The 13000-nt window shown below is 41.0% G+C and overlaps 1 protein-coding gene across 2 annotated transcripts; it reads right to left on the reverse strand.

The window, feature by feature from the left end:
• Nucleotides 1-297: 297 nt before the first annotated feature.
• LOC128893321 (four and a half LIM domains protein 2-like) lies at nt 298-12434 on the reverse strand. 2 transcript variants are annotated; one of them, XM_054154204.1, is made up of 5 exons: nt 12219-12434; nt 11375-11634; nt 3144-3313; nt 2883-3069; nt 298-2533 (listed from the first exon to the last, which is right to left on the reverse strand). In XM_054154204.1, the coding sequence occupies exons 2-5, from the start codon at nt 11577-11579 to the stop codon at nt 2376-2378; spliced, it is 720 nt and encodes a 239-aa protein (XP_054010179.1). In that variant the 5' UTR covers nt 11580-11634; nt 12219-12434; the 3' UTR covers nt 298-2375. The 2 variants fall into 2 exon arrangements, with proteins under 2 accessions (XP_054010179.1, XP_054010180.1); XM_054154205.1 differs by having other exon boundaries at nt 11375-11659.
• Nucleotides 12435-13000: the final 566 nt, after the last annotated feature.

The raw sequence follows: 13000 nt of genomic DNA on the forward strand, positions 1-13000 counted from the left end.
TTGATGACACTTCTACACTACACAGTTGGAACTTCTTATACAGTCTTCATGGTTTGAAGAGAATTTATTATGAATGGATAGACGAGTTGAGAACGTATATCGTAAACTCATTCGCGGAGTACAGGTACTGCCATCAAACTTCTAAAAGGGGAACCATTTCTTTACGAACTTGAACGATCTACCGTCTATAGCGCTACTTGTATTACGGTAGTCTGTCCATGAAGAGCATATACCACTTCCTTCATTGATTTCACTGATCGTAGAAACTAATAGGGGGTTAATCGCTCGGAGAACACATTGTAAATAATTACATTTATTTATTTATCAATTTCACAGTATAACAGTGTATACGATACGCTGAATATAGAATAATCTCTGCTCTTTATCGTTTACTAATTAAGGCGATTAGTATGTGAGTGATCGGTAAGAACATACATTATATAGCACGTGTAATTTATTGGTCATCACGATCCTTTGTTGTTCGCGCGTCGAACGTTTCTCTTCTATATATTTTTTTTTATTTTTTAAACCATTTTCGAATGTATTTTTTTGTTGTTCTTTCGTCTCTATAGAGGTCCACGCTACCGTTTGTTCGCCCGTTCGCTTGCACGCTATTTCTTTCTCGCGTCGACGATGTGTAATAAAGTTCTAATAGGTACAATGGACCAAAGCACAATTCTCTATCGAACTACTAGCCCGTCAACGACAGAACGAAACGTGTTTCGTCGTTCCATCGCTACGAGCGCTAGTAGTACGACAAGTTACTGTCCTTCGGTCCAGTTTACCGATGTAACGATAATTATTTTGTAAGAAGTTAGTTACCACCTATGTACTCGTGCGGATAAGGCCACAATTAGTGTTTTCCGCGTGTGCGTGCCCGCACACTCGTCCCGTTGATGCGTGTCGTGAGTGCGTGTGATTATTCGTGTTTCTTTTAATACTATTATTTCTCTAGACAGAGAAAACAGTAGCGATCGAGGGAGAAGGTCGATCGTCCCTGTCGTAAACCATCTTGGTTGGCGCACGAGCACATGCGTTAATTTTTTGGCTCGGGTGCAGAGACCAGCTTTCGTTGGAGGGCAGAGGAAGGTACGGAGTTGAAGGTGCTTGGACCCGAAAAATCCGAATCCCTAGGTCTAGATGTCAGGATTGTTTTGGTCCTCGAGGGTCTCGGTCCTAGGTTTTAAGGATCAGGTTGAAGGATTCAGAGTTTAAGCTTGACGAACTAGGTCTCTTAACGTGGTACCTAGGTCTTCCTTGGTCGTAGGCGAGTTTTAGAACCCCCACGCGATCCTGCACGCGAGCCATCTTGGGATTCCACCGTTTCGTTACATTCTCGGTGTTCGCACGAGTCTTACTGTACAGTGTCGCTTAGCGAAGGGGTGCGTCGGCGTGTCTGTGTGTGTGTATGACATGTCCACGTGTGAGTGTGTGTGTGAGTGTCGGTCTATTCGCGTGAGTTTTAAGTTAAATAAAAATAACATTATTTACGGTACGTATATCAAATTTAGTTTTCGATAAGAATATATATATTTATATATGTATATATATATATAGGATTCATCTTCATTTTCCTTGCGTTAATCGCGATCGTTCCTCTCCCCTAGCTCGTCGCGAGTAAGCGAAAAGAAAATAATAATAATAATAATAATAAAACAATAACGTTAATAACAATTCACGACGGTACGCGGCTTCGTTCTTTTCTAATCAACACAATGTAACGACTCCCGACGATAGTAATTACGTTTAAGGCGGTTTTATTCACGGACTCTTCAAGGCATTGTTCGTTTCGTCCCTACGTTAGCGGCTCGTCTCGATTTTCAACGAGAATCGAGCGACGGAGAGATTGAAAAATCACAAACGACTACGGCCTCTAAAACTACGAAGCTGAGAAGCGATCCCCAAAGACTCGACCTCGATGAACGAAGAGCGATCGGGGCTCGCTTCTCGAGGCACGATCGACACGAAGAGATCGTCCCAGACGGGTGTATTTTTTTCCGCGGTTCTAGATGGGAATCACCGTGTCTCCCAGCTATGGGTATACAGAGAGACGTATATTATATATTTCCTGAAAATATACTCGAGGAGTGGGTAAAGACACGGTGATCCCCATCGGCGCCGGATTCCTGAAATCGCCGTCGAACGACAGCTTCCAATCAAATATTGTTCGCGATTAAACTCGATCGTTTATGTTAATATTTTTTGTTTCTGTTTAAGGAACGGAGTCTTCTCGTTCCAAAGGGGGAGGAATCGTCAGCGGGGGGGAGGATGGCCTGTCCGCGTCGAACTGTGGGACCAGTGGATCTTCGTTGGTTCGGTTCTCTCCACCCTTCTTCCACCTTTTCTTCGTTTGTTCGATATCGGTGCTCGACGCCTTACATCAGCTTCATCTTGGCGCACTCGGGGCAGATGATGTCCTCGTTGTCGGTGATGAAGCCACGGCCGACTAGCGAAGTCTTGCAGCCCGCGCAGATGAAGCAGTCGTTGTGCCAATGCCTGTCCTCGAAAGAGATGAAGCGAGTGCCGCCAATGCCTGAAGTAGAAACAATTCCTCCATTTAGTTTATGCCGAGGGATCTTTTTAGCTGGTTAAACCCACGGATTATTCTCTCGAGACGTTCGAAGGCACATGTGGCCAAACGTTGACGAGCGTTCGCCAACGTTAGAGCACATGTGGTTTTGTTGGAAGTTCTCTAATAGTCGCGTATAAACCGGAGGGCCGAGGTATTCAAAATCACAAGTGCTTGAACGTTGGCGAACGTTGGCACACGCCCGAAACACATGTGCTCTCGAAGGAAACCTTGTATGAAAACCTTCTAATGGAACGGTGCGCACTGAATAGATCTCTTTCACGCGTAAACATTGAAATAAAGAATTGCTCACCGGTGATCGGTTTGGAGCAGGCGGTGCATCTCTTGGCGAACAGCTCCCCGAAGCAGTCGGCGCAGTACGGCTTGTCATCGCGCGAAGTGAATCGTTGTCCAGCAAGGGAATTGTTGCAGTTGCTGCAGGTGAAGCAGTCTCTGTGCCACGGCTCGTTCTTGTACGTCACGCCACCGCTAGTGATGATCTGCGACAACGAAACCTCTTGATCTCCTCCCGACAAACAATCGCTACGATATCCAAGGAAAGGAGCTGACGTACCTTGTTGCACTTGACGCACCGAGTGGCGAACTTGTCCTCGTAGCATCCTGCACAGTAGATCTCCTGTTCCCGCGGAATGAAGCTCTTCGTTCCGATCGGATTCTTGCACACCACGCAGCAGAAACACTTCTCGTGCCACTGTCTGGTCTTGTACTCCATCTTCTTCGTACCTGAAACGGGATAAACGAACCGTAGAATGATAATCACTTGTTGGTATGCGAGCATATGTGCTCGAACGTTCGGGCGCATTAGGTCGAAATGCTTCAGGTCGAACTGCTTCAGGTCCAAGTTCTCTAATAGCGTATGGATTTAAGAATTATGGCTTGAAGGACTCCTTCTAACCTTCCTCCTATTGTCAAATTCACCCTTAGAAGCGTGATTTTCCAAATTAAATTTTAAATCAATGTATTTATTATTTGAACAATTTCGACAACTGACGTTTACTTTTTTAACTTTTGTTCAAAAGAACATTATGCATTGTACAGTTCGATTTAAAAGTCCGGTATCAAATTTGAAACTCAGGGCATTTGAGGGTTAATTTTTCGATGCGATTTATAACCTGTCCTATTTCTTTATTTTTTTAGAAAGGAGCCTTTAGGTTTGTGGGCACTTGAACTCCCCCGTTTTAAACAAATTATTTATCCAATACCCCACGCTGAACACCCCTAATTCTGGTCTAATTCTAGGGTCTGAAGGGGTGGAATATTTTATCACGGTCTAGACGCTTTCCACGGAAAGGTGGCCCACATGTTCTCCTCGAGGGATGCATTTAGACTTCGAAACGATTGCGTGCGGCGCCATCGACGAACTATAATCTGCTCGCGTGCGTCTGTTCCTACATCCGCCTTGCACCAGTTAATTCGCAGGGGATGTATTTCCCAGGAGCCCATTCGAACCCTCTTTCCGGAAAGAGCCATCTTCTTGTACAAGAATTCGTCGAAAATAATTCTTCCAAGATCGTTCGATCGACGTCGAGAAAATAGCGTTCGGTTCTTCGTGCATCGACATTCGTTCGACTTTCGACGTGTGAGCGTCGTGTTTGTTCAACGAACGGCCTAGAAAGTTCATACACAGGTGCAAAAAGTTGCGGAAAACCGGAAGATCGCCTACGAAGATAGGTGTCATCTCCTGCTGCTTTAAAAGTTTCGTCCACGGGACTTTCTAGTCACGGTCGCTAAACAACCTACATACAGCGGGTGTAGAAAGTATTCGTACACCGATCAATTTCCAAAAAAACTGTTAAATTGTAATTCATTAACTTATTTTTTATAAACAATGACATTCTACATATCCTCGGAAATCTCTAGAATCGATAGGTTACAAAAAAAAAAATAGCTATTTATGTAAGTTGCGAAATTAACAAGAAAAGAACTATTAATCGATAGAAATGTTGAAGCAATAAGTATTCGCACAACTGTTTAATTTTTAAAACTTGATTAAAAAGAAAAAGAAATTTACATTAATTTATAAGTATACAATACTTCTTTCGTGGGATTTCCTTTTGATTTCATAATTATTTTGACTCTTCTAAGCATTAAATTAACTAAATTATTAGGTATTCAAAGTGGGATCTTATTCAATTCCTCTATTAGAGCCATTTTTAAAAGTACTTTCCTGGAAATTTCATGTTTTCTAATTCGTACGGAGCAATAAACTAATGTGTTTACGTTACGAACTCTGCTGTAAATGGTTCGTCATAAGAATCGTACAAGTACTAATTGCTCCTATACTTTTACCTATTTTTCGCTTTTACTACATCTATTGTAGAGATTTCTGAGAATATGTAGGATATCGTATTGTAGAAAACTACAATTTCACACAAAAGTTTGTTTGGAAATTGATCGGTGTACGAATACATTCTACACCCACTGTACAACGGCTGAGTGCACTCGTTCGAGGGGACCAGTCAACCGTGGACTTCCCTGGCTCCTGACAATTCGCAAGAAAATATTTAGGTATCATCGCGGTGCTTAAAAAAAGATATTACCAACTCTAGACATTTTCGCTCCTACGAATTGCTCCAAAATGAAATCATCTTTCCCAATTAATTCTAAGGGAACGGGTCCAAGTTCGAACTTACCTTTTTACACAATGATTATGCGTATCTTTTAAGATGGTCTTTAGACCAAGAAAATATTTTTATAGTCGCATACAGTCAGTCCTATAAGTATTCGTACCTATATTTATTGAAGAAATTTGTCTAATTGAAATGAATGTTTCGTGATTCCAAATAAATTTGTAATCGTAAATATATACACGTGCGAAGTTTATTCGTGTACATATTTATAATGGAAAATTGATTTGGAAACATGATGCCTGGTATTTAGATCAGACAAATCTCTTCAAAATTTGCGTATTAAAAATGGCTCCAAACGAGGTTAATTAGGGGGCCATCTTTAAAAAAACTGTGGCGCTCTTGAAGCGATTAGAGCTTTGCAAATATAAATATTAAAATTTCCTTAAGGGGGTATTATCGTCTAGAAACTTCAAAAATTCGATTTATTTTATTTTTTTTTGCATTTTATTATCATTTGGGGTTTTGAGAAAGTGCCTCTAAAATATTAATTTGAAATTCGTACAGCTCTCATAGTTACAGAGGCTTAAAGGCTGTTCACCAGTATTAGTGCTAAATGTATAGCAAACTTTAAACGCGTTTTTCTCGAAACGACATTTTTCAAGTCGGGCGCACGTTTTTCTCAAAAACTATTGGACCGAGTGACTTCTGGTTTTACACACATTTCGAGGGCACCATCACCTATGGTCTGAACTAGAATTATACCGATAGCTTGAATATTATACAGGTTTAATTTTCCGGGAAAATTGTCAACTAAAATATGAGAGCAGGGCTATATACAAAGTGTCCCAAAAGTCGGGGAAGAGCCGGAAATGGGAGGTAGCTGAGACAATTCTGAACAACAAGTTTCTTTGCAAAAATGTCGGATGGGGCTTCGTTAAGGAGATATTAAGCGAAAACCCCGACCAATCAGAGCGCGCGTAGACCGTTCGAGTGGCCGTGGTAGCGAAGGCTACGCGCTGGCGGCCGCGCTTGTACGCGAACAAGTGACTCGACGCACGTGCATCGAAGGACATTGACGCTGCCGCCTAGCGCGTAGCCTTCGCTACCGCGGCCGCTCCAACGGTCTACGCGCGCTCTGATTGGTCGGGGTTTTCTCTTAATATCTCCTTAACGAAGCCCCATCCGACATTTTTGCAAAGGAACTTGTTGTTCAGAATTGTCTCAGCTACCCCCCATTTCCGGCTCCTCCCCGACTTTTGGGACACCTTGTATATAGCCCTGCTCTCATATTTTAGTTGACAATTTTCCCGGAAAATTAAACCTTAATTTTCAAACAGCTGCGATTCCGATAAAAAATTTAGTACTTACTTCATTCTAGTTCAGACGATAACTACATTCATATAGACTGAAAAAAAATTTGTTTTTCTGTCTCAGACAGCGCATAACTTGTATAGATTTCAATGAAGTGTTTCATAAAAATTTGTGCTGTTACACACATTTCGAGGGCTTAAACGTGTTTTATTATCCATAAAAAAAACCCTGGAGCTGTAGGTTTGATAGTTCTCGCAAAATTAATTCCTAAAAATTACTGAAAAAACAAACTTCTGAACGATAATACCCCCTTAAGAGATGACTATAGAAAGGGAGAATCCTCGTTCGTGGGCGTCCAAGCATTTCTCTCGCTCGTTAGGCCCTCCTTCTCTCGGTCGTGTGTCAAGGTCGAGACGAATTAACGACTCGCTATTCCGAAAGGTGATCTAATAGGACCCACGGAGGGGGGCAGATGGACTTCCCGAGTCATGGATTCGAACACCTTTTTTCAACTTCAGCTGATCGAGGAAAACACGATTCACTCGAAAATTACCATTTTTGGTATCGCTCGAAGCGAACCGAAAACTAAGATCCACCGCTAACGACGCTACAGACCAGAGCTGTGAAATAATAATTACTTTGGTATTGTTCATTACAATTTGGGCTAATTAATATTGAATTAGAAAGTAGATACTTAAGTAATTCTTGATTACTTTGTTTTTAGTAATTATGCAATACTTTATTTTTAATTACCGAGTAATTCAATTACTTTTTAATAATTAGTTGTAACTACCCAGAAACTAATTAAAAGGTATCTTAGATCTAAAGTAGTTAAAAATACCTCAAAGTAATTATAACTACTTAATTAAAGCCTGAATTAAAACTCCAGAACTTCAAGTAATTGCAGTTACATGGAGAGTAATTGCTAAATGTAACGATTACTGTCTTCCAATTACTTTGAATTACTTTGAATCACTTTTGCGTGCCAAAATCGGTGGCAAAGGTAGTTGAAATTAATTAAAAGTAATTGTAAGACAGTTATCATTACTTGTAACGATTACTGTCCATGTAACTGCAATTATTTGAAAGTAATTAAAAAAGTGATTATAGTTACTTTCTGGCCAATTAGAAGTAATTATTAAAAAGTAATTGAATTACTGGCAGTGGTTAAGTAATTGCATAATATCATTACATTAAAAATAATTACAATTATTTAATTACTTGGTCAAAGTAATCATTACGTAATTGAGTAATTCATTCAGGTAATTAAGAATTCACAACTCTGATACAGACGAAGCTTTAGCGTCGAGAGCAATCGAGAATCGTCGAGATGAGTCGATCGCCAGCTGCCACGAACGTCAATTAACGATCAACGACTTATCATCCTCGACGCGAGCGCGTTGATAAATGAACGACGCACCGTGGCTGCACAATGCCGCTTACCCATCGTGTTCGTAGCAAATTAGCGAGCGGACGAATGAGATTTTCATTCAGATTTCCGAGCGTTCCTTCAATTTCAACACCCACTACTCGTTGGGGGATAACAGTTTTTTTTTTCAATTTCATTGACGTCATCTCAAACTATACAGAATTATGCTTACACACGGGGGCAAGCTTTTCCAAGCTGAAGATGAAAAATCCTTTTGACGACATTGTTCTTTGTATGCAACGATGCAAGTGCACCGTGGATTTATTTTCACGGTGCTGGGGTAATGTTAATGGTGAAAAATTGTCTTATTTTTTGGGTGATGTAGACTAGACTCCTTTTGTGTGTGGAGCATTAGGATAGTTTTATCATTGGAAAGTTTAGAAACACGAAGGTGGTATATCTATATCAAATATATTAAATATATTAAATATATATAGACCCAATTTAGTAAAGAAATAAAATTCTAGGGTAGTCGCAGGCTAAAAAATAAATAAAATTCAAGAGAAGCCTCGCACATTCAAAAAATAAATAAATAAGATTGAAGGGAAGCCAAGTCACCCGAACAAAAAAAAAATAAAATTCAAGAGTAGCCACACCACCACAAAAATAAATAAAATTTAAGAGAAGCCCTGCCACCCCAAAAATAAATAAAATTGAAGGGAAGCCTCATCATCCCAAAAATAAATAAAATTCGAAAGCCTCGCTACCCCGAAAATAAATAGAATCGAAGGTAAACCACGGCATCCAAAAAATGAATAAAATCCAGAAATCGATGGACTTCCCCGAGGCGTGTTTTCGAGTGACCACTGGCAACTCGGTTACAGGGACACTGAGTAGCCTAGATTCCGACGACCCTCGACGAAGAAAGCGATCCGGCGGGCTTTTCGCGTGCTATTCCTCGTGGACCATCGTGTGAGTCAGGAGAGGAGGGCCGTGACGTCAGTTCATCCGAGCAATACCTCCGTATATGTATAAAGTCTGATGGTCCAAGGCCACGTGATGTGGTAATCTCGCGTTATATGCGTCGCCTTAACGCGCCTGGATGCCGAGCGGCCTGATCAGCCGTGAAAAGCCGGCTTACTCGATCCGATTCGTCTTTTAAATCAATTTCTCATAAGTAGTCCAAGCAAGGACGATGCACGACGTTCCGATACGTGCAGGTGATCGAATTGGAATTGCATTCTCTTCTCTTCTCTTGAATTTTATTTATTTTTTCAGTTTCAAGGATCCCAGAATCGAAGATCTCATGGTTTCAAGGATCTCAGAACCCTAGACCTCAAGGTTCAAAGATCTTAGAACCCTAGATCTCAAGGTTTCAAGGATCCCAGAACCCTACACCTCAAGATTTCAAGAATTCTAGAATCCAAGACCTCAAGGTTTCAAGGATCCCAGAACCCTAGACCTCAAGATTTCAAGAATTGTAGAATCCAAGACCTCAAGGTTTCAGGAATTGTAGAATCCAAGACCTCAAGGTTCAAGGATCTTAGAATCCTAGATCTCAAGGTTTCAAGGATCCCAAAACCCTAGACCTCAAGATTTCAAAAATTCTAGAATCCAAGACCTCAAGGTGTCATGAATTCCAGAAGCTAAGACCTCAACATTTTAAGAACTCAAGACTTTAAGGTCTCAAGAACCTCAGACCCCCAAGATCTTAAAATTTCAAGATTTTCAGAACTCAAGACCTCAAGGTTTCAAAAAGTCCAGAACCTAAGAACACCAGGTTTCAACCATTTCAGAGCCCAGAAATAAATCCACGAATGCAAAATTCGAAAAAGCCTTTTACGACAGAGGATAATGCGCCACGAGGAACCTTAAGGATACGGAAAAATAGCAAAATCTATCCTCTCTTATTATTCTCTCCTATATTTGCAATGTAAAACCTGCAAACAGAGCCAGCACGCAGCCAACCGTTAATAACGTCGATACACACACCCCAGGCTACCAGAAACAAGTTGGTTGCCTGAACAGGAAACGTTGTATAATTCTTAAACAATCAATGCCAATGAAGGAGCTTCAAGGATCAAATCCTACTCCTTATCTCAATCGTCCATACGCGCTGCACGTCGATGAAAATTATTCCTGCTGTCGAACAAACTTGGACAACTCGACCACCCATTAGCTGCATAATTCCTCGTTACTATTCAAAGGAAACGAAACACAATAATCGTGTCCTACTACTCACACTGAGTCATTCATATAGAGCGAGTCGATGAGATCGAATCATACAAAACGATCAAATTTTTATTCTTGATATAATGTCATGTTACAAATTCTATTTACGAAATAAGAGGTTAAATTCAAGTATGAATTTGTACAAAAGTGAGAGTTGATTTCTACGCGAGAATTTTATTAAAAGAGTTTCCATCCGAATAAAAATTGCGTCCATCTCGGACTCGAACTATACGTCCCCGTGAACGTTGCGAAACCAAGTATCGGACGCGGGGGCGTCGGAATAAGGTCCCGTTCTCAAAGTTTTCCTAAGGTCGACCATTGGCACGTCGATCGTGGGTCGACGCCGCGTAACCAGCCCGATGATAAACTAGTCGATCGAAGCCGGTACAGCGAGAGAGAAAGGACCATAAGACAGGAGGAAGGAACACGAATGGAACCGCGACCTTATCTGGAAACACGAGCACGGCCGCGCAGCCTCGATTGTCTTCTGTGCACTTGCCTAACGAGCTCGCTAATTGTCCGTGAAATCGCATAAGCTGAGAAACTTCTTTCCAGCTGAACATTGAAAATTAATTCCGATCTTTTAAGACGATTTCGCTTATGACATTCATTCAACTGGTCTCAATGAAGGGGACGAAGAAGTTGCGGTATTTTTGTTAATGAAATACGTCTGTTAATGTGATGGACTATTAGAGGAGTATATAATCCAAAAGTATAAAAATTGTATGCGCAGGAAACTTAAATTCTTGACTTCACATATCCACAAATTCTTGAATTCTCGAATATCTAAGTTGTTAAGTTCTATAAAATTCACTCAACTGGTCTCAATGAATGACAAGCATATAATTAGAAGTATACAAATGTTATAAATAGAAAGCAATTCTTGAATTCTCGAATACCTAAGTTGTTAAGTTCTATAATATTCATTCGACTAGTCGTAATAAAAGGGTATCAACGAGTTTCAGGATTTCTGATAATGAAATACGTCTGTTATAATGATGGACAATTAGACAAGTATATAATCCAAAAGTATAAAAATTGTATGCGCAGGAAACTTAAATTCTTGACTTCACAAATCCACAAATTATTAAATTCTCGAATACCTGAGTTATTAAATTTTATAAAATTCACTCAACTGGTCTCAATGAATGACAAGCATATAATTAGAAGTATAAAAATGGTCTAAATAGAAAGCAATTCTTGAATTCTCGAATACCTAAGTTATTAAATTTCTTAATTCTTGAATTCTCGAGTGCCTAAAGCTTCGAGGCCCTATTACTATAGTTTTCCGTTGAGCTTCACCTGGTTCCGCCTTCTTGGGGTCACCCAAGACGCAGTCCTTCCCCAGGCAGCACCTGAACTTAGGGTCGCCCTCCATGGGGAACATGCTGAATATCGCGACATCCTCGTCCTTCTCTTTCGCCCTTTTTATCCTCTCCTCGCCCACGGTCTTGGTCTGCAGGTGAAGCTTGCTGGACAGCCGCTCGCTCAGCGTGTCTGTGGCCATTTTTCTTTTTTCCGCCCGAGTGTCTCGTCCAAATCTCCACGGAGAATAACGTGCACTGGTAATTTTCACTGTACTTCAGACTAAAGGGAGGTTTTCTCGCTCTCAATTACGCTACACCTCGAATCGATACATGGAATGCAACAATCTGGGTGGCTGACAGATACAGAGGTACCATTTTTTTCCAATGTAAGAGACGATCGATGGAGAACGATGGGTGGATTCGAACATGCATCGAATTTAAAATTATCGAGCCAAGGTAATATTGAATTTATTGAAAATTTAATTTAGGCTCGAGAAATTAAGCCTGCGAGGGATACTTATATTAAAATAAGAGTAGAACGATTCATAAAAGTCGAATAGCAAAGAAAGCTAAATTAATATAAATTCACTGTGTCACAAAGAAACCCTGATACATTTCGTATTGCAATTACTTTGATCTTCGAAAAGGGATACACAAGTATTTCCATCTGACAAAAATTCTCCGAAGCTGCTATCAGTTATTTTCACAGCGTGGCCACCTTCACTGACGATTTTCACGATGGATGAAGAATCATAAACATTTAAAACCAAGGAAAAACGTTTGCTTTCCACGTGTATCGAGTCTCAAAGGGAAATGAATCGAGATGCGAGAGAACCTACGAAAGGTAGTCTGCGAAGTGCACTGTATCACAATGAAAGCACGGCGAAACGCGACAAAATCGAGCAATGGTGCGATTAGCTTGGAGTCTTGGGAGCCACTGAAGCACCGCGACCAGACGTGCTTTCTGGAGTCGGTGTGCAGACCATGGGCACGCGCAACGTGTCTTCCACGACCGCTGATAGAGGCTCGGGCCATTCCACACTCGACCAGAACCACTCTGGATCGTATCCGCGAATATTTATATACTTATGCGTTGCGTCCAGGCTCGAATTGGGATCACAGGTTTCTTCCATAGATTTTCACTATACTTAGAGTGTACGTAGTTTAGAATATTTCGCTCCAATGGACATTGGTTCTCAACAATTTAGTGTTCCTGTCGACCGTCTCGTTATCAATCGATAAGAATTCAATTTTCTCCGCAACGCGGTAGCATATCCTACATTCGTTACGTCACGCGGCACTCGGGTGATTATCGTGCAAGTGATTAGCATCCAGAAATCGCCAACGTACACGATTCCTCGAGGCTTCTTTGTGTCAACGTGTAAACGTCGCAAAAAGTTGTCCCACAATTAAAAAATGAATAATGCATTTCTGATTCATCGGCCAACGTTAGAGAGAAGTCTAAACAAATCACGTCGGATGACACGTGCCCGATAACTGACGTATTCCATTTGCATTCTCATTTTTTTTTTCGAAGTAAAGGAGGTAACAGAGGAGGTCGAGAGGTGATTCGGAGTAAAACGAGTTGGGGAAGGGGGGGAGGGGAGGAAATGCGAGATGT

The sequence above is a fragment of the Hylaeus anthracinus genome, unplaced genomic scaffold, assembly GCF_026225885.1.
Source record: "Hylaeus anthracinus isolate JK02 unplaced genomic scaffold, UHH_iyHylAnth1.0_haploid 27339, whole genome shotgun sequence".
Taxonomy (NCBI): Eukaryota; Metazoa; Arthropoda; class Insecta; order Hymenoptera; family Colletidae; genus Hylaeus; species Hylaeus anthracinus.

What these genes read in the sequence shown, in the direction of transcription:
- LOC128893321 (XM_054154204.1), bottom strand. Translation starts at nt 11,579, where the DNA reads ATGGCCACAGACACGCTGAGCGAGCGGCTGTCCAGCAAGCTTCACCTG. An exon ending in CCCCAAGAAGGCGGAACCAG is followed by an intron (nt 3,314 to 11,374) that starts GTGAAGCTCAAC and finishes ATCCCGTTTCAG; the next exon opens with GTACGAAGAAGATGGAGTAC. An exon ending in CTGCTCCAAACCGATCACCG is followed by an intron (nt 2,534 to 2,882) that starts GTGAGCAATTCT and finishes TTTCTACTTCAG; the next exon opens with GCATTGGCGGCACTCGCTTC.